This window comes from Equus przewalskii, chromosome 10, assembly GCF_037783145.1.
Source record: "Equus przewalskii isolate Varuska chromosome 10, EquPr2, whole genome shotgun sequence".
Lineage (NCBI taxonomy): Eukaryota > Metazoa > Chordata > Mammalia > Perissodactyla > Equidae > Equus > Equus przewalskii.
The window spans coordinates 50,641,991-50,666,353 of NC_091840.1; the positions used below are offsets into that span (position 1 = coordinate 50,641,991).

At 60.9% G+C, this 24,363-nt stretch overlaps 3 protein-coding genes and 1 long non-coding RNA gene across 23 annotated transcripts in view; 3 read left to right on the forward strand and 1 right to left on the reverse strand.

Annotated features, from left to right (window-relative positions):
* Positions 1-670, forward strand: part of DNAH2 (dynein axonemal heavy chain 2) — a 105,757-nt gene extending 105,087 nt beyond the window's left edge. For all 3 annotated transcript variants that reach the window (XR_011523634.1, XM_070563230.1, XM_070563231.1), the window contains 2 exons: positions 9-159; positions 303-670. Coding sequence is in view for 2 of the 3 variants with exons in the window: in XM_070563230.1 (XP_070419331.1) it covers positions 9-159; positions 303-457 (306 nt within the window). In the remaining variant the exon portion in view is untranslated. The remainder of the gene's footprint in view (positions 1-8; positions 160-302) is intronic.
* LOC139074146 (uncharacterized) lies at positions 1-2,462 on the reverse strand. Of its 2 annotated transcripts, none has more exons than XR_011523660.1 (3): positions 2,382-2,462; positions 1,818-1,955; positions 1-129 (listed from the first exon to the last, which is right to left on the reverse strand). It is a non-coding gene; the product is annotated as an uncharacterized lncRNA (long non-coding RNA). The 2 variants fall into 2 exon arrangements; XR_011523659.1 differs by having other exon boundaries at positions 27-129; positions 1,793-1,955.
* On the forward strand, positions 1,120-22,988 carry KDM6B (lysine demethylase 6B). 17 transcript variants are annotated; one of them, XM_070563280.1, is made up of 24 exons: positions 1,120-1,262; positions 8,111-8,227; positions 13,046-13,165; positions 13,463-13,605; positions 13,697-13,838; positions 14,053-14,151; positions 14,260-14,479; positions 14,588-14,680; positions 14,767-14,928; positions 15,012-15,218; positions 15,308-15,652; positions 15,754-17,909; positions 18,015-18,141; positions 18,270-18,375; positions 19,201-19,406; positions 19,528-19,592; positions 19,671-19,745; positions 19,850-19,998; positions 20,149-20,263; positions 20,359-20,546; positions 20,713-20,854; positions 21,161-21,287; positions 21,380-21,550; positions 21,686-22,988. In XM_070563280.1, the coding sequence occupies exons 5-24, from the start codon at positions 13,702-13,704 to the stop codon at positions 21,707-21,709; spliced, it is 4,914 nt and encodes a 1,637-aa protein (XP_070419381.1). In that variant the 5' UTR covers positions 1,120-1,262; positions 8,111-8,227; positions 13,046-13,165; positions 13,463-13,605; positions 13,697-13,701; the 3' UTR covers positions 21,710-22,988. The 17 variants fall into 17 exon arrangements, with proteins under 17 accessions (XP_070419381.1, XP_070419380.1, XP_070419370.1 ...); XM_070563279.1 differs by having other exon boundaries at positions 1,122-1,262; positions 19,668-19,745; XM_070563282.1 differs by lacking the exon at positions 1,120-1,262 and adding an exon at positions 4,070-4,324.
* TMEM88 (transmembrane protein 88) lies at positions 22,988-24,279 on the forward strand. The gene is made up of 2 exons (XM_008543053.2): positions 22,988-23,487; positions 23,620-24,279. Exons 1-2 carry the CDS (start codon positions 23,278-23,280, stop codon positions 23,890-23,892), a joined length of 483 nt encoding a protein of 160 aa, XP_008541275.1. The 5' UTR covers positions 22,988-23,277; the 3' UTR covers positions 23,893-24,279.
* Positions 24,280-24,363: the final 84 nt, after the last annotated feature.

Genomic DNA, 24,363 nt, shown 5'->3' on the forward strand with positions numbered 1-24,363 from the left:
CTCCCCAGGATGGTGTCTGGGTTCGGGGCCTGTATCTGGAAGGTGCTGGTTGGGACAGGAAGAACTCCTGCTTGGTGGAGGCAGAGCCCATGCAGCTTGTCTTCCTCATGCCAACAATCCACTTCCGGCCTGCAGAAAGCCGAAAGAAGAGTGCCAAGGGTGGGACAGCTCCCTCAGACCTGCCTGCCCCATCCCTAGTTTGGATCCGAACCCATCCTCTGCTCCAACCCTCCCCAACAGCTGCTTCTGCCTTGCTCTCCCAGAGGCTCCAGGGGTCTGACTCCTTCTCTCCTTTCGCTCAGGCATGTACTCCTGTCCCTGCTATTACTATTCCAACCGGGCGGGCAGCTCAGACCGAGCCTCCTTTGTCATTGGCATCGACCTCCGGTCTGGGACCATGCCATCTGATCACTGGATCAAGAGAGGCACTGCTCTACTCATGAGCCTGGACAACTGAGAAGGCCTCCTCTTCTTCCCCTCTTGAGAGAGCGTCGGGGACTTTAGGAGCCAAGGCTGATAATGCACCTAGGACCGAGGCTGGACCTCACTCAGGCCTTGACCTTGGTTGAATCTGTCGTGTGATGGGGCCCTGGAAAGACCTAGTTGTGCTAGCCAAAAAGGAGGAAGAACCGTATTGGAGCTCAGTGCAATAAAACACCCGCGACCATAAGTCCTAAGTCTCTCAGTGGGATGGAGGGGATTTGGGGAGAGAGGACGCCTGAACCTTACACTGGACCGGAGCTCCTGTGAGCGGCTACGGGACAGGCGAAGGAGCGAGGGAAGCGGGACCCCTCTAGAGGAAGGGAGGCGTGGCCTTGAACGAGCGAGCCGGGCGGTGGGGCTTCGAGAGGGTGTGCCCAAATCTCGGGGGAGGACCTGAGTGGGTGGGGCAGGGCTTACTTTGGAAGGGCGCGTGATCCAAATGGAATAGGGATTTGTCAAGCAGGGATGGGGGCTGGACCCCGTACGTTACACCCTGAACCCCGCACCCCGCATTCGGGTTCCTACTCGGCACCGGCGCTGAGGCGAGCGCGACAGGCAGAAGGCGGGGCGGAGCCGGAGAGGGGGGACTTCGGCGCGAGGAGGGGCGGGACCATGAGAGGGGGGCGGGGCTGGGGAGGGGGGGCGGTGTTTGTGTTGGAAAATCCAACTGCGCCACGGGGCGGAGCGGCCCCCCCAGCCCCGGCCTGGGAGAGGGGGGGGCCGCTCGACCCCCTGGGAGACCTTGGGGAGCCTGAACACCTGGGACAACCCAGAATCAGGTAACCGGGAGCCGCGAGGGCGTCTGGAAAGAGGGAAACCATCTCCGCGCAGGGGGGCGGGGCGCCTGAGTCTCCAGAGGGGTAGAGTTGGGAATGGACGTTTGCGTCTCGGCAGAGGCGCTGGGAAGCCTCGGGCGCAGGCCAGCCGGGTCTCCTAGAAGGGAGGAGGGCGGGGCGGGGGAAATTGCTGGAAGGCAGATGTTTCGGGTTCCGAAAGTCAAGAGGGGCCTGAAAGGACTCGAGTCCCCCTTGGGCTGGGATTCCCCTTCCTGACACTAGGGTGGGCGGGGCGGGACAGTCCCTAACTGAAGGGCAGAACTAAAGGTCAGAGTTTGCAGACAGGTCAGTGCCATGGCCCCTTGAGGTCTGCCGTGGTCAGAGAAGTATTGTGTTTCCAGTCTTGGGGCCATCTCAGGCCTTCCTTCAGTTCTTCCCACTGGTGAGGTGTGCAGCCTCAGCCCTAACCCTCACCCCAGGAGCCCCGGTAAGCCTCCCAGCCGTGGCCTTCGCTCCCCTCCACGCCGCCGTACCTCACCTCCCTTCACTCGGCCTCACCCCGTTGGCCTCCTCATCCCTGGTCCTGCCCCCACTCTGCCGTCTCCTGCTCTGGCGCTCGCCGGGCTCAGGCCCTTCTCTGTGCTGAACCTTCCCGACGTAGCCGCGAGGTGGCGAGGGAGAGACGCACAGCCGGAGCTGAGGGGAACGGGGTGGGGGATGGGGCCCTGAAAGCCGCCGAAGACCCTCGGCCCGGCCCGGGGAAAAGGTGGGCCGAGATGCTCTTTTGACTTCCTATCATCTCGGCCCCCTCACAGGAAATTGTGGGCGGGAGGGCGAAGGGCAGGGGTGGGGAGGGGGCTGGGGACTCAGTCTCCGCCTCCCCGGGCTGGGGTAAATAGTGGGGAGGGGGCACGCGGGTTGGTTACTAAGCAACGCATATTCGCTTCCTGTCTGCTGTGGCTTGTGGCTGTGACTTGGGGTGGGAGTTGGCGAGAGTGGGGGGCTGGGAGACTGTGGGGAAGGTCGAGGACAGGATGCCTGGTTCTCGGGACTAGGAGAACCCTGGGAGGAAGGAGGGGAGGCAGCGAGCTGCGCTACCATCGAATTGGACTCGGCAGTTACCAGGAGGGAGGCGGGACCCAGGCGCGGCGCTGAGCTCCGCTCCACTTCCCTCCCGGGGGTTGCTTGCCCTGTTGCCAGAGTAACTGGAGAGCTAGACTCGGGAGCCGGATTCCCGAACTCTCCCATCTGCCCAATCCGCTCCAGCGGACGTCCCTGACATCATGGCCCTGGTAGCCAATGTGGAGGAGGCCTTATAGAGCGACGAGAAGAGCGAGAGGGGAGGGGAGGAGGTGGAGGAAACGAGGGGATAGCTGCCCGGGACCCGCACGTGCACTCCCACACGCTCTCGCCCACCCCCGCCTCCGCCGCACGCGCCCGAGTACTCCCCCTGCGCCTGCGCGGCTAGCCAGCGCTCGCCGCCCCCCGCCCCTCGCCCCTCACCCCCCTTCCGCATCTGGAGTCTGTGTTTGCAAACTAGTCCTGGGCTGGGCTTCTCAGCGCCTCAGGACCCAAGCGTTTGGGTCCTTCTGCCCTCTTTCACGGGGTCTCTAACCATTAACGCCCAGCCTTGTGTGGGAGGGGTCAGCTACCGGTTCCCCACCAACCCTTCGGGGGACGCCCCACTCTCCCAGGTGGGCTGGGCGGAGCTCTGGTTTCCGGCCGCACGTGCTCCGCTGCTGCCTTCCCGGGCTCTAGCTTAGTTGCCTCCCCAGGAGGAACGGAACGGGTACCAGCGCCCCTTGCCCAGGCTTCACTTGCTCGGGACCGGCGGCTGTTGCTGGCGGGGGAGGGCGCTGCGGGGAAGCCCCACACCGCCCAGGTGATTCTTCCCAGGCCGTCACGCCCCTTCTTCGCGTGAATTCTTCCTCTTTGATGTGCACCAAAATGCTTCCTATCCCTAACGTTTCTTCCCCACTCGCCCTGGTGCTCTTTGCACCTCCCTCGGCTCCTTTCGGGCTGGCTGTCCCGATCTCCACTCGTCGTTCTCGGCTTCTCCCGGTTATATAACTCTTCCTCTCGCCGTGTCCTGATTTCAACTCCACAGACTCCGCCCTGGAACAGCGCGGGGAGGGGCAGGAGAGTTGGGGACCCAGACAGATTCCGGCTGGCGGCCGGCTGGGACGAGGGGGGGGGGTCCCACAGATGGGAGATGGAGCCCTGCGGGACCCGGCGCCCCCGTCCCCCACCTCTCGCCCCCCCACCCGATATCTCGCCCAGGAGAGAGAAGGCACAGTAGCTTTGAGAGGCGTGTCGGGACTCCGTCAGAAATGTGGGTTGGGAGGTCAGGGCTGGAGGCGGAGAGGAGGAGCCAAGAGGCCCGAGTCTCTGGGATTGGAGCCTTATTGAGGGTAAAAGAGATAAAGGCAGGACGCCTGGGTTCTTTCAGCTCCTCTTTGGGTTCCCAGAATTCCTAAGGCTATTTCCCAGGAAGCTTAGCCAGCGGCCCCTCTCCGCCCCTAGGGGTCAAAGGTCTGTGTTAGAGGTGGCCTAGGATGATGTCACCAGTGCACGTGCCCCGGGATGGTTGCCAGGCAGTGAGGCCTCCTCCCCTTTCCATTCCGGGCCCCCCCACCTCTGCCCTGAGTCCAGGTCCAGCCCCGTGCCATCTTTTTCCCTTCTCCCTTCCCTTGGCCTTAGCATCCTGCAGGTGGGAAACCCTGGCCTGGAGTTTCGTGAGGGGGGAGGGGCACGGGCGTGGTGTGTCCGTAAGACTTTGTCCCTTTGCTGGGTTAAGAGAACCCTGGGTCACTTTTCCCTAGATTGGTACAGAAGAGCTTTCCCTCCAAGCTCCCTCCCCCTTTGAAAGAGCCTCGTAACAGTCTTTTTACTTTCCCACCTGCTGCATTGCCAAGTGTCCTATTGCCCCTCGCCCCATTTTGAATTGAAGTGAGGGTGGTTTCAAGATAACCACCCCCAGGAGAAGAGCTGTATGTGGTATGGGGGATTCGCTGGACACCAGCTCATCCCTGACCTTAGTGGCACCCCCACCCCCACCCTGGAAGGTAAGGAAAAGGGTCTAGAAATAGTATTAGACTGAAAAGTCAGGGTCTTTATTCTGCGTAGGTGGCTGGATCTCTCCCTTGAGGGAGGGGGACTCAGTTGATAGTTATGGCTACCCTTCTCTATTGAGTTAAGTCCAGGGGTTGGTTACGGTATTGGCAAAAACTGGTTTTTCATGTACCTTAGAGCTTGGGTTGTCAGATCAGACCTGGATTCCATTCCCAGCTCTGCCACTTAGTGGCTATAGGGACTTGGAAGGTCACGACCTCTCTGAGCCTCATATTCTGAATCTGGAAAATTTAAATGTCAATACCTACCTTCTGTGCAGTTGGGAGGGGAAAAAATGAGAATTCATGCAAAGCACTTAGCACAGTGCCTGGCACAGAACGAACACTGAATGAATGCTTGTTATGAAATGCGTATTATTGTTCAATGCTGTTAGTTACTATTTTTATTATTATAGTTAGTAGGCCTGCTTCAAACTGGCCAAGACCTTGGGAGTTGTTAGGGAGGAGTGGAGAGTTTGTGTTAGTTTGGTGGGTGGTGGGGGCAGGGGCTGGGGATTCACTTCCACTGCTTTTGTGCACTTTATTTGATGATGGCTTTAGTAAGATTTGTGTTGCTTTCTTTAGGATTATTTTTTCCTCTCTTGAAGAAGAAACAGCTAAGACTATTCCTCTGGCTGTAAAAATAAAATAATTGTATTGTGGTTCTTGATTTTTAGGCAAGACCCCAGTCCCCTCCCATCTTGTTCTCTGGAGCCTTTCAATTTTGCAAAGGGACTCCACAGTTTCCTTTGCGGGGAAGGGGCTGGGCTGAGGGGTGTGTAAAAGGTTGGGGTGGGTGGGTGGAGAGAGACTAGTGCTGGGGGCTGGGGGGGGGGTAGTTAAAGGAAGAGACCGGAAGGGAGGAGGAGGGAGCCTGCTGGTGGGGAGGGAGGGAGGGAGGGAGGGGAGGAGGAGGTGGTGGTGGAGGAGGAGGAGGAGGAGGAGGAGGAGGAGGAGGAGGAGGAGGGAGGGGGTTGGGGAGAGCCTGCTACAGTTCTTTGTTTGACTCCGGGACTCAGGGACGGGGAGGAGGAGGGAGGGAGGCAGAGGCTGCAAGCGCCGGGGCAGGCCCAGGAGGCAGAGGAGGGACCGTCTCCCCGCCCCCCCCAGCCCCCACTCCCCCCCCTGCTGCTCCCCCCCTCCCTACCCGGACTCCGGGGGCACCGCCGGGGGACAGACACCCAGCAGGTAACCCTGGTCTGGCTCGCCTCCCCTCTCGGATATTCCTCCACACCCTCCCGGATGACCCCTTTCCCGGTTCTGTCTCCCCGTTTTCCCCGGCCTTGCCTCTTTTCCCTGGCCCTCCTTGTTCCATCTCCCCCACTTCGGCTTGTCGCCTGCTGGCCGCGCCGCCGTCTCATGCAGCCCGACTCCCTTCCCCTTGCCCGACAGCCTGTGCGCCCCAGGTCTGCCCGCGGCACCTTTCGGGGCTGTCTCGCTGCTGCTCCGGGCTTTGCTTTCCTTCCGAGCTGTCTCCTGGGGCTCGAGGAAGGAGGGAGTCCCTGTCCTTTTCTCGCTCCCCCAGTTCTCCGCCCCCCAACTCTGGCCCCCTTTCTCCTAGCAGTCTCTAGGGGTGAGGAGAGAACCGGAATTTGGGGGGCCCTTTGGAGGGGCAAGGGGCTGTGTGTTGCTGTGGAAGGGGGCTGTGAGTGTGTGCGGGGTGGGGGTGGGGGTAGTTAGAGACCCGGCTACCTCTCTGTTGTCCCTTTAAATGGCCCTCACATTTCTGGGGACTCGTGGGGGGGAGGTGGCAAGCCGCCTGCCTGGGGGGCAGGGCCCTCCGATCGTCCACACAATCAGGGGTGGTAATGATTTAAAGGGACAGCCTCGGTGTGGCCGCTGCCACCCTGTGCTGGCGGGAGGGGGAGCCGGCAGGCCATGTCTGGGGAGGCTTGGCTGGCTAGCAGGGCATTTGAGGCTGAATCTGTTAAGGGGCCTGCCAGGTCTGAGACAGTGGTGCGGCTGGGACTTGCAAGGAGGGGGTGACAGCTTGCTTGGGGGGTATTCAGCCTCAGCCTTCTCCAGGGCTCCAGCTTTGGGTTCATGGACTCCTTGGCCAAGAATCCTTGAGTCCAAACTATGGAGTATGTTGGCCCCCAGGTGGGGGCCACTGGCAGGTCTGCAAGTCAGCAGCCCAGCAGCCTAGCCTGGGCACACTGGAGCTGGCCTTTCAGCTTCCCCTTTTGTTGTTTGGCTCTGTGCACAAGAAAGCCCCAGCCCCTCCCCCAGCTCCCCCTTCCCGTCCACATGCCCCCCCCCCCCCCAGCACACACCCACCCCAGCTGTTGGACAGATGAATTACAGCCTCCGGCTTGGGGCCAGGGCTGGTGAGGGATTAAAGCTCTGGGGCTGGCCCTTTAAACGGGTGTTGGCCCCTCCCCCATTCTGGTGTCCAGACCCCATACACACCCTGCTGACCCCGTTGGCTGCCCCTCACTCTTCCTCTTGGTCTGTCCTAAGGCTTGCCACTCCCCTCTCTCTAGGCTAGACCCTCCCAAGCTTCCCCTTCCCCTCCAGCACAACCATGTACACAAATGCTACAAACACACACTCCCTGGTCCCACATTCTGAGCATTCCTGTCCTGGAGGGTTCCAACCTCAAGCTCCCTTCTCCAGCTGAAGGACCTTGCCTACCTGTGCTCCCTAGCCTGCAGCTGACCACTACGCTGGCCCAGTGAGGGGCGTTGCATGGGTCAGAAATAGCACCTCTCTGGGGGCAGTGTCATCAGCAGCCAAGGCAGCTTGCACCACATTGCGTCATGGAGGCTGGGGGCCAGAGGCCTGAGTCTCTGGGGCAGGGGGAAAGATGGGGGCTGGAAGGCCGGGGAATGGAGAGACTAGACTGGGAGCCCAAGTCTCTAGGGAAACCCAAATGTCTGAGTCCTTAAAGGCAGAGAACTGTGGCTAAGGGAGCAGGAAACATAGGTCCCCGAGGAATGAGTTTGAGCTGAGGGCAGACTTAGATCTGACCCCTGGATGGACACCTGATTCTTGGCCCTCGACTTAAGTTAAAAGGCTATGTTAAAAGGCATAGCTTCTTGTCTCTGAGAGTCAGGAGGGGAGGGAGTGGGCCTCTATCACCTTCTTGGGCCACATAAAGGAAGGAGGTGATGGGGAAACAGGATATGGCCTTGACGGGTGGGATGGAAGGGAGGCTTGCAGCAGAGGCCACTTCCAGACCCAGGCCCAGAGTCACAGTCCTTGCTGAGGAAGAGGGCTCCTCCCTGTTGGGCCCGTTCATCTAGTCTGGCCACCTGTGCTGCTCGCCAAGACCTGCCTGCACCCGCCTGGGGGAAGGGGAGGGGGCAGAGTCCAGAGGGTGGGGTTGACTAGTGTCTTGATAAGGGTAGGGAGGAGGCGGAGCTGAAGGTAGAGGATGTGCAAGCCTGGGGCCAGGATTGAGGTTGTCTTGGGTACAGTTGTCAGGGACAGCTGGGGCTACTCTGGGGCCAGGGACTCTCAGCAGGAGAAGCCAGTCAGAAGAGGGATCATGGGTTGGGTATTGCCTCTGGACTTATGCAGATGCCATAGTGTGCTCCCCTTACCTCCTGGTCCAGGCTGCTTCCTAAGGGAAAGGCTGGAGGACCACTTTGGGGATGGCATTTTTTGGTTGCCATGGAAACAGATTCTCCCATCCCATCTGACCACTAGAGCCAGGTTTCTCCTCATTAAGGGGACAGGGAGCACAGGGAAATTCTCCAGCTTGGGAGACCCCACCTCTAACTGGCTTTTTTCTTTTAGGTTCCCCCAGGCACCATGCCAGCCCCATAGTGCCACGCACCCCACCCTCTGTGGTCTGCTGCACCCCACTGCTGGGGCACTTGTTCCAATGAGACAGGGCACACCAAACTCCATCTGGTAAGTCCTGCCCCTGAGCACCCCTCCCTCCAAAGAGTCCAACTCTCCACCACATGCTTGAAGAAGGGTGGTATGATCTGGATCATGCCCACTCCTCAGAATGGTCCAGTCCAACTCTGAGCATCCCCCCACCATGTGGTGCTTGAGTGGTTCAGCCTTCCTGGTTTATGGAGCTCCCCTTTGTTGTTTACAAATGGTTCAGCCCTGTACTTCACCAGCCTCTCCACTACCACCAAAAAATCTTCTTCCCCTAGTGCTACAACTCAGTTGTTTATTGAATTGAATTAAGCTGGGGAGTAGAGATGAGATACACTGGAGGGATTTTTCTTGGGAGGGAGAGGTCTTTGCCCCATAAGAGTTGTTGAACAGCCTGGCTTATGGAGGGTGATAGGAAATTAATTTGGAGAGATAGTGGAGGCCATTGCCACAACAACCTGCTGTTACCATGGCAATCTTGGCATCTCACCTTTCCTTTCAGATCCCTTTCTGTTCCATTCTCTCCCCATTGCACTACAGCATTTGCCCCCTAGACCCTAAGTCTTGCTCCTCTTCTGCTTCCCTGTCTCCTTCTGACAGTTCTCTGCCTGAGGCCCTGTTCCAGCCTCCATTCTTCTGTAGGGAAAAAGAAGATACCTAAACCAGGGACTTACGTTCTCTGAGTGTGCATCACTCTTCTCAACTACTCACTGAGTTTTTGAGTGGGACTGTTTTCTTCTCTCTGTCTCTATTTGGCAAGATGGTTTGCACATTGGGGTGCCTCAGTGGAATTGTGTTGAATCAATGTGTTAACTGAATGGGCTCCATTGCCAAGCAACCGATGGCTTCTGAGATCTGCTGCCCAGCCTCCTACTCACCCCTTCTCTAGAGCACATGAGACATTTGGGATGGTAACCTGGGGTAGAGCTGAGGGGCAGGCTGACCCAGGAAATGGCCTGTGCAGATAAAACCAACAGAGGGAGAATAGGATAGGGGTGTTATAGAAGAGTGGTCAGAATAAGGCTTTGGAAGGAAGCCCAGCTCTTCCACCCTCTTGCAGAATGACCTTGCCCAAGTCACCTCTTTGAGCCTCAATTTCCTCATTTGAAAAATGGGGTAATAATAGTACCTCCTATCTCAGGTTTTGGGGAGGAGTTTAAAAAATGTCTATAAAGGGCTTAACACACTGCCTGGTGTGTAGTAAGTATTCACTAAATGCTAGCACTTAACATCATAATGGGAGCCGCAGGGAGCTGTGAGGATAAGCAAGGATGTTGAGGAACAGGACAGACCTTGACTGAAGGCAGACAGACCCCCAAATACTTGACTCAAACAGAAGGATCGCTGATCCAGCAAGACGTCAGGATTCCGAGGAGTGAGGCGACAACTCAGCAGGGTCATCCTGCTCCAGTGTTTCCCCGACTCTGTTCAGAAACGTGAAGGCAAACACAGAAGGGCATGTGCAGAGACACACGTGATCACGCAAGTGATGCAGAGGCAGACCCAGACAAAAGACCGAGACAGGAGCCAGGCAGACACACAGACAGAGACAGCCCCTCGGAGTCATGTAGACAGGCATAATGACAGGAACGCGGCAGACACAGGCACTGAAGGAGACAAGATGAGCAGACATGCAGGTGCACACGGAGACAGACACCGGGACCCACACACAGCCGACCTTGTCAGACAGATTGGTGAACACAGCGGTCCAGTCAGAGGCAGACACAAGGCTTGCAGTGACACATAGCGGGCCCGGGCCGGCACTGTCACTCCTCGGTGGGGGGCGGGGAGGGGCCAGAAGCGGGGGAAGGCTGGGGAAGGGAATCCCGAGCGGGCGGCCTGCCCGGGTGGCTGAGTCACAGCGGAGCCCCAGCCGGTGGCCCTCCCCTCCGCCTCCCCCTCCCCCAGGTAAGAAGCGAGCCTGTAACCCCTCGCTTTCACCAGGCAGAATGAGGCCTGGCAGGGAGCGGGATGCGGCGGGGTTCCCAAAACGGTCCCGCCTCCGCGCGCGTGCTGCGTGCCTGCTGACTGCCTGCTCGGTAAAACCCTGCCTGCGGGATCTCGACTTTGGCCGGCATGTGAGTCTGCATGCGCACCTCTGGCCCCTTACCACGCGTCCCGCGCGGCTGGAGCGCTGCGCGGAGGGGCTTCCCGGGCTTCAAGCCCAGAGAGAGTTAAGTGGGTGTGATTGATGGAGTGGGTCTCTCTCGGGGCTCCAGGGGGAGGGGGTCGGTTAAAGTCCCTGAGTCCAGAGCCCGGATGGAGGGGGCGGGGCCGGGCTTAGCCGGGAGTGCCCGGATGGAGAGGGCGTGGCCTCGGCAGGAGAAGAATTAACCCTTTCTGCGCGGCTGACTCTCGGGACTGTGGGTCGGGCGGGAGTGGTTGGAATTTGTGCCCCAGAAGTATACCATTCTCCCAGCCTGGTTTTGGCCGCGTGCGTCTACCTCTCATCTGTCTTCGAGGAGTCTGTGGATGTCTGTCTTTGTGCCTGTCCGTGGTTGTCCCCTCCCCTTGGTTAGTACGGACACCGGGAGTCGGGGAGGGCTATTCCTGCCCCAAAGCGAGAGTGGAGGTGAGAGTGGACCGCCAGCCGGCTGCGGGTGACTGGGGAACAGGTGTGAGCGCAGCGTCGGGGCTGTAGGGCACGGGGAGGGGCCGTCGTGGGGGAAGACGAGAGGGGAAATTCCGCGGGACCGGTGGTGAGCGGTGTGTGGGCTGAGTTGTGTCTGCCTCTGACTGTGTGTCTGTGTGTGTTCAGGGAGGCGGGGGCTGAGTCAGTGGGAATAGGGGAAGGTTTTCTGGGTGACTCATGCTCCCCCACCCCAATCCTGAATCAGACCCCGAGGGAGGGCTTTGTACGGGAGGCGGATGAGGAGTCAGACGCCTGGGTCCCGGGTGGGGACAAGGATCCGAGGTAGTTGGCGAGAGTGAATGTGTGTTTAGTGTACAGGAAGTTTTTGTCCTCAAGTGAGGGCAGCTGTATTCCGAGTACTGGCGTGGGGGTTTGTGGATAAAGGTAGAAAGAGGCTGGAGGGACGGGACTCGCTGGTGTGGGGAAAGCTGAGTCAGTTCCCCGTGGGAAAGGGGAAGTGGTAGAGGGGAAGTGTCATCATCGCAGAAGGGGAAGCTGCATTTCCTGGTAACTGGCAGCGCCCTCTGCACCACGTCCTAAGCGGGGATCTGTTCCTTTGATGTCTGGACCCCTGATTCCCCGTTTTCCCATGTCTGGTCCATGGGCCCCGGGACTTGGGTGAGGGCAGCCGGCCAAGGTTGTACTTGACCGCAGTTGAGCGCTGTACTTGTCCCAGGGCTTGGTAACTGACAGCAAGGCTGTATGGTGAGGAGAGAGTTCTGACAGAAACTCGCGTAAACTGCGGAGAGGGTCCGCCGAGCCCTAGCGCCTACCAGGGCTCGGCTGGGAGTGGCACGCCGGGACCGGTAGGGTCCAAGCGCTTGCGTGCAAGCAGACAACCTTGCCCTGCGGAGGGAGGACTGTTTTCACCAGAAACCCGCCTGCTCTTGTGGGCTGGGTGGAAATTTCCCCACAGCGCAGACCTCTCTCAGCGAAGGCGAACTTTCCAGCCGCCCCCAGCCCCTCGTCGCGCGCTCTCCCCCGGCTTCCTGCCCGGCTCTAGCTCCAGCTGGAGCGCTGGCCCCGCCCCCGCCGCTTTGTACTCTACGCTCGCCTCTCGCAGCTCTTTGTACTCTAGACTCTCAATGGACCGGTCCCGGGAGCGGAGCCGGCTCCCTACCTGCGGGGACGCCGGGTAGGCGAGGAGGGATCCTGGGCTCAGAGAGGAGAAAAGGAAGAACTGGGGCTTAAAGGAAGGTGCCCAGGAAGGGGAGCGCTCCGCCGTCTTGGGCACCGACGGGAAGGGCTTGGGGGGGGCGAGAAGGAGGAAGTGAAACGGGTTCTGGGTTCTTTAAGGGAGTGGGCGGTGAGAGTGGGACAAGGGTGATGTCACCGCCTGTCGGGCCCCGCCCTCCTCCCTCCCGAAGGACCCCCCCCCCCGCACATTTACACACGCCGCTTCCGCTGCGCAAGTAGCCACGTCACGGGCAACCCCCGAAATCCCCCCTCCCTTGGGGGGCGGGGGCCACGTGGGCCGTGGGGAACCGCGTGGCCCCGGCGAGGAAGGACAGAGAGGATACGGGAGCCACGCGAGAGGGGCCACTCGGAACCGCGGTGCGCGACTTCTCAGAAGTTGAGGGATTAATGGGGGGGTTTGCTTTTGGGGTCGGTTGGTATTGAAGACGTAGAGAGCCAGGGGAAGTGGAGGAGCTGAAGAAACTGGGTATGAGGCTGGGGGCTTGACCATAGTTTGGGATGGGGTCAAGCGTGGGGGGTGGAGCGCTCAGATCGCGGGGCGGGCGGCTTTTCGTGCCGGAGAAGTCACTGTGACTGGCCAGCCTTAAGCAGTTCCAAGGGGCACTCGGGGTGGGGAGGTCAGGCACTGGGAGAGGTGAAGTGAGAAAGGGGAGCGACGTCTTTGTCTGCGTTGTACATCTATCTGCCGTCCGTCAGTCTTACGGCGGCGGGGTTGGGGGGCGTTTCGGGCGGTCTAGCTGGGACCACCGGCGGCTCTGTGGGTGCCTGGGACTTGCGGGTAGCGCCATCCCCCAGGCCGGCCCGAGCGTGCGACTCGCCGCCTTCCCCTGCCCGGGTCACAGCCCCACTTGCCTCGCCGGCCCGAGTGTCAGGTCCGAGATGGAGACCCTAGGTGGGAGCCGCGGGGTCACTTCGGGGTCACCCCGGGCCGAGCCCGTCTGACCGGCTCCGCCGCCCCTCCTCCCCAGGCCGGCAGCGGCCGGGCTAACCTCGCTCCTATTGGTCTCGGCCAGGCTGTTACTGAGGCGGAGACACGGGTGATGATTGGCTTTCTGGGGAGAGAGGAAGTCCTGTGATTGGCCGGATCTGTGGAGCTCGCCGACGCGCTGAGAGGACGCTCCCACGGAGGCCGGGTAAGCGGCCGCGGCGCTGCCTGCCATCCCGTGGCTCCCGGCTGGAAGCCTGGCAGCGCAGCCACCCTGTCCCACCGAGCGGCCCGACCACTCCCGGCCACTCGTCCCGGCTCCTAGCCACTCTCCTGGGCGTCTAGGGGCTCTTTAGGCCGGGTGGGCCTCCCCTCAGGGCAAGCCAAGGCTGGGCTCCCTGCGCAGATGACAGACCTGTGGGTGCCACAGCCAGGCCAGCCCAGCCCCGGCCCCGACTGTGTGCTGGCCAGCTCACCTCCCTCCTTTTTCTTCTCCGCTCTGCAGAATTGGCTGTGAAAGGCCCTGGGCTGCCATCTGGGGGCAGTGGGCCCTACTGTCAGAGCAGCTGGAGCGGGACCATCACCCCAGAGAGCTGGGGCAGGGGGCCGTGCCCGATCTCCAGGGCTCCTGGGGCCACTGCTGACCTGGTAAGGGAAAGACTGGGGCTAGGTTGGCTGTGTGTACATTGGCAGCTCAGGCTCTGCCCGCAGTAAGATCATCATCTTCTCCCTGACTCAGGCTGAATGCATCGGGCAGTGGACCCTCCAGGGGCCCGCGCTGCACGGGAAGCCTTTGCCCTTGGGGGCTTGAGCTGTGCTGGGGCCTGGAGCTCCTGCCCGCCCCATCCCCCTCCTCGTAGCGCATGGCTGCCCGGAGGCAGGTGAGAACTTGGGCCATCTCTCTCTGTCTCCAGGTACTCCTTTTCCCATCTCCTGTACCCCTCAATCTCTATGTCATTTTCTGGGTCTCTGCCATTCTGTGGGCCTTGGTGCAGTCCTCAGTTGCTTTCTCTTATCCCCTCAGTCTTCTCGTTCCTAGGTAGGGACAAGGCTGCTCCATCTTGCTATATGTTAACAGACCTCTTCTCTCTCCAGGTGCTCTGCCAGCATCGGGCAGCCCCCACTCTCTGCTCCTCTACCCCCTTCACACGGCAGTAGCTCTGGGCACCCCAACAAACCATATTATGCTCCAGGGTGAGTGAGGATTCAAAGGTACTCTGGAATGGGAGGCAAAGCTGTGGCCTGGAAAAAGTTCCCCTAAGCCTGACAACCCCCCGCCCCCTGCCCCATTCTGCTCTGTAGGACACCCACCCCAAGACCCCTCCATGGGAAGCTGGAATCCTTGCATGGCTGTGTACAGGCATTGCTTCGGGAGCCAGCCCAGCCAGGGCTGTGGGAGCAGCTTGGGCAGCTGTACGAGTCAGAGCACGACAGCGAGGAGGCCATACGATGCTACCACAGCGCCCTTCGATATGGAGGAAGCTTGGCTGAGCTGGGGCCCCGCATCGGCCGACTACAGCAGGTTAGATGAGGCAGGACATAGGGGGTTAGGATTGTGCCTTGTGGCTCAGTGCCCTTGTCTCATGTCTGCTTCTGCCCCATCTCCTGTACCCTTCCCCCACCTCCCCAGGCTCAGCTCTGGAACTTTCATGCCGGCTCCTGCCAGCACCGAGCCAAGGTCCTGCCCCCCCTGGAGCAAGTGTGGAACTTGCTGCACCTTGAGGTGAGGCTGGGGCTGGGTGGGCTGTGGAGGAGGGCTGGGCTAGGTCTGCACCTGTACCATTCTCTCTCCTTTCTTTTTTTGCTCAGCACAAGCGGAACTACGGGGCCAAGCGGGGGGGTCCTCCAGTGAAGCGAGCTGCTGAACCCCCAGTAGTACAGCCTGTGCCTCCTGCAGCACTCTCAGGCCCCTCAGGGGAGGAGGGCCTCAGCCCTGGAGGCAAGCGCAGGAGAGGCTGCAACTCTGAGCAGGTATGGTCGTATGCAGGCAGGCAAGCAGTGAATGGAGAGGACTCCGGCAAGGAGTGGGATTTTCACACCCTCTTTTCTTCCAGACTGGCCTTCCCCCAGGGCTGCCGCTGCCTCCGCCACCATTACCACCACCACCGCCACCACCACCACCCCCACCTCCCCCACCCCCACCCCTGCCTGGCCTAGCCACCAGCCCTCCATTTCAGCTGACCAAGCCAGGGCTGTGGAGTACCCTACATGGAGATGCCTGGGGCCCCGAGCGCAAGGGTTCAGCACCCCCAGAGCGCCAGGTGAGCACCTGTCTGTTGCCCCTTACCTCTTAGCTCCAAGTCCCCATGTTGTCCATTTCTCACCCAGTGTCCTCATTTATCTCCCACAGGAGCAGCGGCACTCGCTGCCTCACCCATATCCATACCCAGCTCCGGCCTATGTCGCGCACCCCCCGGGCCACCGGCTGGTCCCGGCTGCACCCCTAGGCCCAGGCCCCCGCCCCCCAGGAGCAGAGAGCCATGGCTGCCCGCCTGCCACCCGTCCCCCCGGAAGTGACCTTAGAGAGAGCAGAGTTCAGAGGTCGCGGATGGACTCCAGCGTTTCACCAGCAGCAACCACCGCCTGCGTGCCTTACGCCCCTTCCCGGCCCCCCTGCCTCCCCGGCACCACCACCAGCAGCAGTAGCAGCAGCAGCAACACTGGTCTCCGGGGCGTGGAGCCGAACCCAGGCATGGTGAGTGATGACCACAGGTGGAAGGTGGAGTGGGGGGATCGGTGGAGCTTGTCTGAGGTGGCTAGAGCAGCCCTCTGACCACCTGCATCCTACACTTGCAGCCTGGCGCTGAGCATTACCAAACGCCCGCGCTGGAGGTCTCCTCCCACCAAGCCCGCCTGGGGCCCTCGGCACACAGCAGTCGGAAACCGTTCCTGGCAGGTCCCGCTGCCACTCCCCACTTGTCCCTGCCACCTGGCCCCCCCTCACCTCCTCTACCCCCCTGTCCCCGCCTCCTACGCCCCCCACCACCCCCTGCCTGGCTGAAGGGCCCGGCCTGCCGGGCAGCCCGCGAGGATGGAGAGATCTTAGAGGAGCTCTTCTTCGGGGCTGAGGGACGCCCCCGCCCTCCACCACTACCCCTCCCTCACCGTGAGGGTTTCTTGGGGCCTCCTGCCCCCCGCTTTTCTGTGGGCACTCAGGATTCGCACACCCCTCCTACTCCCCCAACCACCAGCAGCAGCAGCAACAATGGCAGCCACAGCAGTAGCCCTACTGGGCCTGTGTCCTTCCCCCCACCTCCCTATCTAGCCAGAAGTATGGACCCCCATCCCCGGCCCCCCAGCCCAACACTGAGCCCCCAGGACCCACCTCTTGCACCCCTGACTCTTGCCCTGCCTCCAGCCCCTCCCTCCTCCTGCCACCAAAATACCTCAGGAAGCTTCAGGCGCCCGGAGAGCCCTCGGCCCAGGGTCTCCTTCCCAAAGACCCCCGAGGTGGGGCCAGGGCCATCCCCAGGCCCCCTGAATAAAGCCCCCCAGCCTGTGCCGCCCAGGGTTGGGGAGCTGCCTGCCCGAGGCCCGCGACTCTTTGATTTTCCCTCTACCCCACTGGAGGATCAGTTTGAGGAGCCAGCTGAATTCAAGATCCTACCTGATGGGCTGGCCAACATCATGAAGATGCTGGACGAATCCATTCGAAAGGAGGAGGAGCAGCAACAACAGGAGGCAGGCGTGGTCCCTCCGCCCCCGCTGAAGGAGCCCTTTGCATCCCTGCAGCCTCCATTCCCCACTGACACAGCCACAACCACCACTGCTGCCACCGTCACCACCACCACGGCCACCCAGGAAGAGGAGAAGAAGCCACCACCAGCCCTACCGCCACCGCCGCCTCTAGCCAAGTTCCCTCCGCCACCCCAGCCACAGCCACAGCCACCACCACCCCCACTACCCCCACCAGCCAGCCCGGCCAGCCTGCTCAAATCCTTGGCCTCCGTGCTGGAGGGACAAAAGTACTGTTACCGGGGGACTGGAGCAGCTGTTTCCACCCGGCCTGGGCCCTTGCCTGCCACACAGTATTCCCCTGGTCCCCCATCAGGTGCTACCGCCCCACCGCCCACCTCAGCGGCCCCTAGCGCCCAGGGCTCCCCACAGCCCTCCGCTTCCTCGTCATCTCAGTTTTCTACCTCAGGCGGGCCCTGGGCCCGGGAGCGCAGGGCAGGCGAAGAGCCAGTCCCGGGCCCCATGACCCCCACCCCGCCACCCCCACCCCTGCCTCTGCCCCCTGCTCGCTCTGAGTCTGAGGTGCTAGAAGAGATCAGTCGGGCTTGTGAGACCCTTGTGGAACGAGTAGGCAGGAGTGCCACAGACCCGGTGGACACGGCAGACCCAGTGGACAGTGGGACTGAGCGACTGCCGCCCCCCACCAAGGAGGAGAGTGGTGGGGTAGTGGCAGCAGCAGGACAAGGCAGCAGCAAGCGGAGACAGAAGGAGCATCAGAAGGAACACCGGCGGCACAGGCGGGCCTGTAAGGACAGTGTGGGTCGGCGGCCCCGTGAGGGCAGGGCAAAGGCCAAGGCCAAGGCCCCCAAAGAAAAGAGCCGCCGGGTGCTGGGGAACCTGGACCTGCAGAGCGAGGAGATCCAGGGTCGTGAGAAGGCCCGGCCTGATCTTGGCGGGGCCTCCAAGGCCAAGCCACCCACAGCTCCAGCCCCTCCACCAGCTCCTGCAACCTCTGGCCAGCCCACACCCCCGTCAGCCCCTGTCCCTGGGAAGAAGGCTCGGGAGGAAGCTCCAGGGCCACCAGGTGTCAGCCGGGCTGACATGCTGAAGCTGCGCTCACTTAGTGAAGGACCTCCAAAGGAGCTGAAGATCCGGCTTATCAAAGTAGAGAGTGGTGACAAGGAGACCTTTATCGCCTCTGAGGTGGAAGAACGGAGGCTGCGCATGGCAGACCTCACCATCAGCCACTGCGCTGCTGACGTCGTTCGTGCCAGCAAGTGAGTTAGGGCCTGTCCCCCATGAGGCTGCTGACCTGGCCAGGGAGGAGGCTCCCTTCTCTAATCACCCTGATATATCTGTCCTCATTTCATTTCCTCCCACAGGAATGCCAAGGTGAAAGGGAAGTTCCGGGAGTCCTACCTTTCCCCCGCCCAGTCTGTGAAACCGAAGATCAACACTGAGGAGAAGCTGCCCCGGGAAAAACTCAACCCACCCACACCCAGCATCTATGTACGTGTGCCATCCGTGCTCAGAACTGCCTCTGCCAGAGGGTTATAAGACAATGTTGGGGGCTGTTGGGTTGCTTTGAGCCTGGGCCGGGGCTCTGATCCCAGCCCTGTCTCCTGGGTGTCCCTCAGCTGGAGAGCAAACGGGACGCTTTCTCGCCGGTGCTGCTGCAGTTCTGTACAGACCCTCGAAATCCCATCACCGTGATCCGTGGCCTGGCAGGCTCCCTGCGGCTCAGTGAGTGTGTGCGGCACAAAGGTGTGGGGAGGGCAGCAAGGATCTGGGGCCTTGGGAGCCTCTACAAGCCCCCACACTTGAAGACTCAGGACTGTGGCTATAGTGAGCTCTCCTCTGTCATTCATAGACCAGTTTTGAAGAGTGCTCTGTGTAATGGATTAGCTGGCCTCAGGCTTTTCTCCCATCTGTCTGTCTCTCCCCAGCAGTGGGCAAGTGGGAATGGGATGTATCTCAGGGCCTGGTTAGAGTCACTTGGTTTTCTTGGTGATTAAGGATGAGAAGAATACAGATTGTAGTAAATCCTGAAGACCTATGGTTCAGGGCTTTATCTATGTTTTTCAAGCTTTTATTGTGCAAAATTTCAAACATAGAAAAGTAGAGGAAACCATATAGAAACGTGAAATTCAATCTTCGTTTCCTTTATACACATAGTCGTTTCTGTATCCATATATTCTCTGGGCTTTCACTTGACTAAATCTTTTATGGGATCCAATGATAGCTTAAAGAAACTGCCATTTATTGAGCACCTACTGTTTGCCAGGTGCTCTGTGCCTTGGGACTCTGGTGGAGGGGCTGAGGCTCAGAGCAGCAGTGGGAGAAAGGGAGTTGGTGGTGATCCAGATAAAGGCTAGGGCCTGGGAGGGTGAACCCTCCCAGCTTCATGTGGGGGTGGGGTTCTCACCTTTTCCTCCTAGGCTGAGCTCTATGGGTGAAGCCTATGTCCACCCTGTCAGGCTTGGGGAGTAAGGCGGGACAGAGTGAGTTGGATCCTTGCTCCCTGCCCTCTGCCTCTATGCTGACATCCTGCTTGGCTCTCCCTTACAGACTTGGGCCTCTTCTCCACCAAGACGCTGGTGGAGGCAAGTGGTGAGCATACGGTAGAGGTGCGCACCCAGGTGCAGCAGCCCTCAGATGAAAACTGGGATTTGACTGGTACGCGACAGATCTGGCCCTGCGAGAGCTCCCGTTCCCACACCACCATTGCCAAGTACGCGCAGTACCAGGCCTCATCCTTCCAGGAGTCCCTGCAGGTGAGTGGTGAGCATGGACAGAGGCAGGGGTGTGGGATCAGGGGGCTTGGAGCTGGGGCTGCGGTGGGAGGGCTCCTGGAAGGTCCCTGACCCAGGCCTGCTTACCCCTGTGGCCAAGCAGGAGGAGAAGGAGAGTGAGGATGAGGAGTCCGAGGAGCCGGACAGCACCACAGGAACCCCTCCTAGGTACCGTACACTTTGCCCCTACCTTTCATGACTCCTTCCCTGGGCGTCTCCACCAACCTGTGTTCTCCGCCCCAGCAGCAGCAGCACACCAGACCCGAAGAACCATCACATCATCAAGTTTGGCACCAATATCGACTTGTCTGACGCCAAACGGTCAGTGGTCAGTGGGGCTCAGGCCAGCAAAGCAGGGGCAGGAGTGCCGATGGGGTGGCCGCGGCAGGGTAGCCTCTCACTTTGTTGTACCGTCGCCACCGCAGGTGGAAGCCCCAACTGCAGGAGCTGCTGAAGCTGCCCGCCTTCATGCGGGTAACATCCACGGGCAACATGCTGAGCCACGTCGGCCACACCATCCTGGGCATGAACACGGTGCAGCTGTATATGAAGGTCCCAGGCAGCCGAACGCCAGGTGCGCTCGTCGCCCGGGCGCGCGGGGGCGGGAAGCGCGCGAGGGGCGGGACTGGTTTCGGCGCTTCTCGGTCCTCCAATGAGAGCTAAAGGGCGGGCTGGTTGCCGAGTTTGCTCGGCTAGCCCTGCCGTTCTCTGTCGCCCCCTGCAGGCCACCAAGAGAACAACAACTTCTGCTCTGTCAACATCAACATCGGCCCAGGTGACTGTGAGTGGTTCGCGGTGCACGAGCACTACTGGGAGACCATCAGCGCCTTCTGCGACCGGTGCGCGCCGCCCTCCTCCCTGTTAGATACCCCTCCACGTCCCGTCCCGTCCCTGGGTCCCCAGATTTCCATCTGACCCTGTGTCCACCCTGCAGGCACGGCGTAGACTACCTGACGGGTTCCTGGTGGCCAATCCTGGATGACCTCTATGCTTCCAATATCCCTGTGTACCGCTTCGTACAGCGCCCCGGAGACCTCGTGTGGATTAACGCAGGGACCGTGCACTGGGTGCAGGCCACCGGCTGGTGCAACAACATCGCCTGGAACGTGGGGCCCCTCACCGGTGAGAGGGTGGGGTGAGGTGATGGGTCCTGCAGAGGGGGTGTGGCCCGTGGAGAGTGAGCCCCGGGGGCGGGGCTTGGAGAGCGGCCAGCTCTGCGGGAAGGGGCTGCGGCCCAAGTGGCCGGGAGCTGTTTAAGAATCCTGTAGTGATCCCCTCTGGCCTGCAGCCTATCAGTACCAGCTGGCCCTGGAACGATACGAGTGGAACGAGGTGAAGAACGTCAAGTCCATTGTGCCCATGATTCATGTGTCCTGGAACGTGGCTCGCACGGTCAAAATCAGCGACCCCGACTTGTTCAAGATGATCAAGTGAGGGCCCTAGTTGGGAGGAAGCCCATCTGTGTCGCGGCCCTCGGTCTGATTTACCCCATTCTCCGCCTCTCTCTCCACCCTTTACCATGTGCCCTGCAGTGTTACAGTTCTGGGGTGGCTGACAAGGGCCCTGCTCTGAAGCAGCTTCGTTTTCTTGTGGTCTAAATAGACAAAAACCACATGAAATTTCAACTGTGTTAGATGCCCTGGTCAGGGGATGTGACCGGGGCGTGCAGCTGGGAGGCCCCGACCTGCTTCCCCGCGCCGGCAGCCCTGCCTCAGCACCACCTTCCCCGCACGCAGGTTCTGCCTCCTGCAGTCCATGAAGCACTGCCAGGTGCAGCGGGAGAGCCTGGTGCGGGCGGGGAAGAAGATCGCCTACCAGGGCCGGGTCAAGGACGAGCCCGCCTACTACTGCAACGAGTGCGACGTGAGTGCGCCCGCTCTCCTTCTCCCGTGCCCGGAGGGAGGTGCCCTCGGTGGCCCGCCCTCCCCGTGACTGCCTCCTCCTCCCTGTCCCAGGTGGAGGTGTTCAACATCCTGTTCGTGACGAGTGAGAACGGCAGCCGCAACACGTACTTGGTGCACTGCGAGGCGTGCGCGCGGCGCCGCAGCGCGGGCCTGCAGGGCGTGGTGGTGCTGGAGCAGTACCGCACTGAGGAGCTGGCGCAGGCCTACGACGCCTTCACGCTGGTGAGCGCGGCCGGCCGGCAGGCGGGCGCGCACCGGAGTGGGGGCGCGGGGCGCAGGGCGCAGGGCGCAGGGCTCGGGCGTGGGGTGGGCCGCCCCGCGCCTGCCGCTGAGCCGCCGCCCGCTCTCTCCCCGCAGGCCCCCGCCAGCACGTCGCGATGAGGCCGGACGCCCCGCCCGCCTGCCCACCCGCAGGGCGCCGCGGGGCCACCAGCACACGCCTGGGCTGGACCTAGGTCCCGCCTCTGGCCGGGAAGGGGGTCGGGCCCAGCCCTTCCACCCCATTGGCAGCTCCCCTCACTTAATTTATTAAGATTTTTTTTTTTTTTAATATGAGGAAAAAAGGAAAAAAAAATGGGAGACGGGGGAGGGGGCTGGCAGCCCCTCGCCCACCAGCGCCTCCCCTCACCGACTTTGGCCTTTCTAGCAGCAGACACAAGGACCAGGCTCCGGCGGCGGCGGGGGTCACATACGGGTTCCCTCACGCCTGCCCGCCGCCCGCCCGGCGCTGACGCGCGGCTCGTGTTTGTACATAGACGTTCCGGCAGCCGAGGTTTTTAATGAGATTCTTTCTATGGGCTTTACCCCTCCCCCAGAACCTCCTTTTTTTACTTCCAATGCTAGCTGTGATCCCTGTACATGTCTCTGTTTATTCACTTGGTTATGATTTGTATTTTTTGTTTTTTTTTGTTTGTTTTTGTTTTTTGGTTTTTAATTTATAACAGTCCCACTCACCTCTATTTATTCATTTTTGGGAAAACCCGACCTCCTGCACCCCCCAAGCCATCCCGCCCGCCCCTCCGGGGACCGCCCGCCGCCGGGCTCTCCCTGCGCCCCAGTGTGTGTCCGGGCCGGCCCGTCCGTCTCCGCCCGCCCGCCCGCCCGCGGCTCCAGCCGGGTTCTCATGGTGCTCAAACCCGCTCCCCTCCCCTACGTCCTGCACTTTCTCGGACCAGTCTCCTACTCCCGACCCGACCCCAACCCTGCCTGAGGGTGAGCGACTCCTGTACTGTAGGGGAAGAAGTGGGAACTGAAATGGTATTTTGTAAAAAAAATAAATAAAATAAAAAAATTTAAAAGTTTTAAAGAAAGAACTATGAGGAAAAGGAACCCCGTCCTTCCCAGCCCCGGCCAATTTTACAAACACAGACCTTCCTCCCCGCCCCGCCCCCCTTTTCTTTTTAAGCGTGAAACAGCCCAGGGCCAGGGCCTCACTGGGGCAGGGACACCCCGGGATGAGTTTCTCTGGGGCTTTATTTTCGTTTTGTCAGTTTTTTCTCCTCGCTGGGGCTGCGGAGGGGTGGGGGGTTTACAGTCCCGCCCCCTCGCACTGCACTGTCTCTCTGCCCTAGGGGCAGAGGGGTCTTCCCAACCCTACCCTTATTTTCGGTGATTTTTGTGTGAGAATATTAATATTAAAAATAAAACCAGAAAAAACGTCTTGTTTTGGTAACGTGCTGGTGATAGCGGGGAGAGTACTGGGAGGAGGGCTGCAAGACCGTGATTGATGGGGAGGGAGTGCGCAGACCCCGGCGAGCTGAGCCCCTCCCCGGAGGCGCCTGTGGAATGTCCAGAGCTCTGGTCCGCTCCACGGTATGGGGGGTGCCTAATCCTGGAGCCGCATTCCAGGATAAGGGGGGTGGGGAGAGGCTGCGCCGGGGGAGGGGCAGGAAAGAGGGCTATAAGGGCCGCGGCCCAGACGGCCTGGGCGGGCGGGAGCTAGGCGGGTCATGGCGGATGTCCCGGGGGCGATGCGACCGGTTCCCGGCGGCGGCCCAGAGCCCCGGGACCCCTTGGACTGCTGGGCCTGCGCTGTGCTGGTCACGGCCCAGAATCTGCTGGTGGCTGCCTTCAATCTTCTCCTGCTGGCGCTGGTGCTGGGGACCATCCTGCTACCCGCTGTGACCATGCTAGGCTTCGGTTTCCTCTGTCACTCCCAGGTGAGCGTGCATCCTGGGATGTGCGTGTGAGTGCGCGTGTATGTGGTGATGGTGGCGGTGGGGTCTATGGGCCACAACTTGTCCCCACCTGGGCTGTTTGGCTTGGGCCTGACGCCTCTTCTCCTCCCACAGTTCCTGCGCTCCCAGGCTCCCCCTTGCACCGCGCACCTGCGGGACCCGGGCTTCACGGCCCTGCTGGTCACCGGATTCCTGCTCCTCGTGCCGCTGCTCGTGCTTGCCCTGGCCAGCTACCGCCGCCTCTGCCTGCGCCTCCGCCTGGGCGATTGCCTCGTGCCCTACAGCCGAGCCCTCTACAGGCGCCGGCGCGCCCCGCAGCAGCCGCGGCAAACCCGGGCCTCACCAGGGTCCCAGGCCGTCCCCACATCAGGAAAGGTCTGGGTCTGATCTGAGGACTCTCAAGTCAAGGACAACCCTGACCACTGCCCTCTCTCGCTGTTGGCACAAGGACTTGAAGCCCGGGGGTCTCCAGACCTACCCTGCCCCCACTCCTGCCTAAGCCGAGTCCTAGCGACCCCTTGGGGAGCAGCATCTGTGGACCCAATGCTGGTGAAAATTTGCCACACCCTAGAAAACCTACTTTCTTCTCACTACCCATATCTAAATCCTGAACATCTGGGCTGGACCCTGCATACCCTCTGCTCTCCTTGTGAACAGGACAACGGAACCTCGTGTTCTCCTTTTCCGGTGCGGCTCCTCTAGTATTTACGGGCTGCGGGGCGAGGTTGGAGGGAAAGGAGTCATCCCACATCAATAAAGAATTAACGAACTGAACGTGCTCCTGGGATCTCGTGAACACAGAGACTTCACAAATACTATCACTCCTGCCCTGTGCCCAGGAGCAGGAAACACGGGGAG

What these genes read in the sequence shown, in the direction of transcription:
- KDM6B (XM_070563269.1), top strand. Translation starts at nt 13,702, where the DNA reads ATGCATCGGGCAGTGGACCCTCCAGGGGCCCGCGCTGCACGGGAAGCC. An exon ending in GAGGCTGCAACTCTGAGCAG is followed by an intron (nt 14,929 to 15,011) that starts GTATGGTCGTAT and finishes CTTTTCTTCCAG; the next exon opens with ACTGGCCTTCCCCCAGGGCT. An exon ending in GACTTGTTCAAGATGATCAA is followed by an intron (nt 20,855 to 21,160) that starts GTGAGGGCCCTA and finishes CCCCGCACGCAG; the next exon opens with GTTCTGCCTCCTGCAGTCCA.
- TMEM88 (XM_008543053.2), top strand. Translation starts at nt 23,278, where the DNA reads ATGGCGGATGTCCCGGGGGCGATGCGACCGGTTCCCGGCGGCGGCCCA. An exon ending in GTTTCCTCTGTCACTCCCAG is followed by an intron (nt 23,488 to 23,619) that starts GTGAGCGTGCAT and finishes CTCCTCCCACAG; the next exon opens with TTCCTGCGCTCCCAGGCTCC.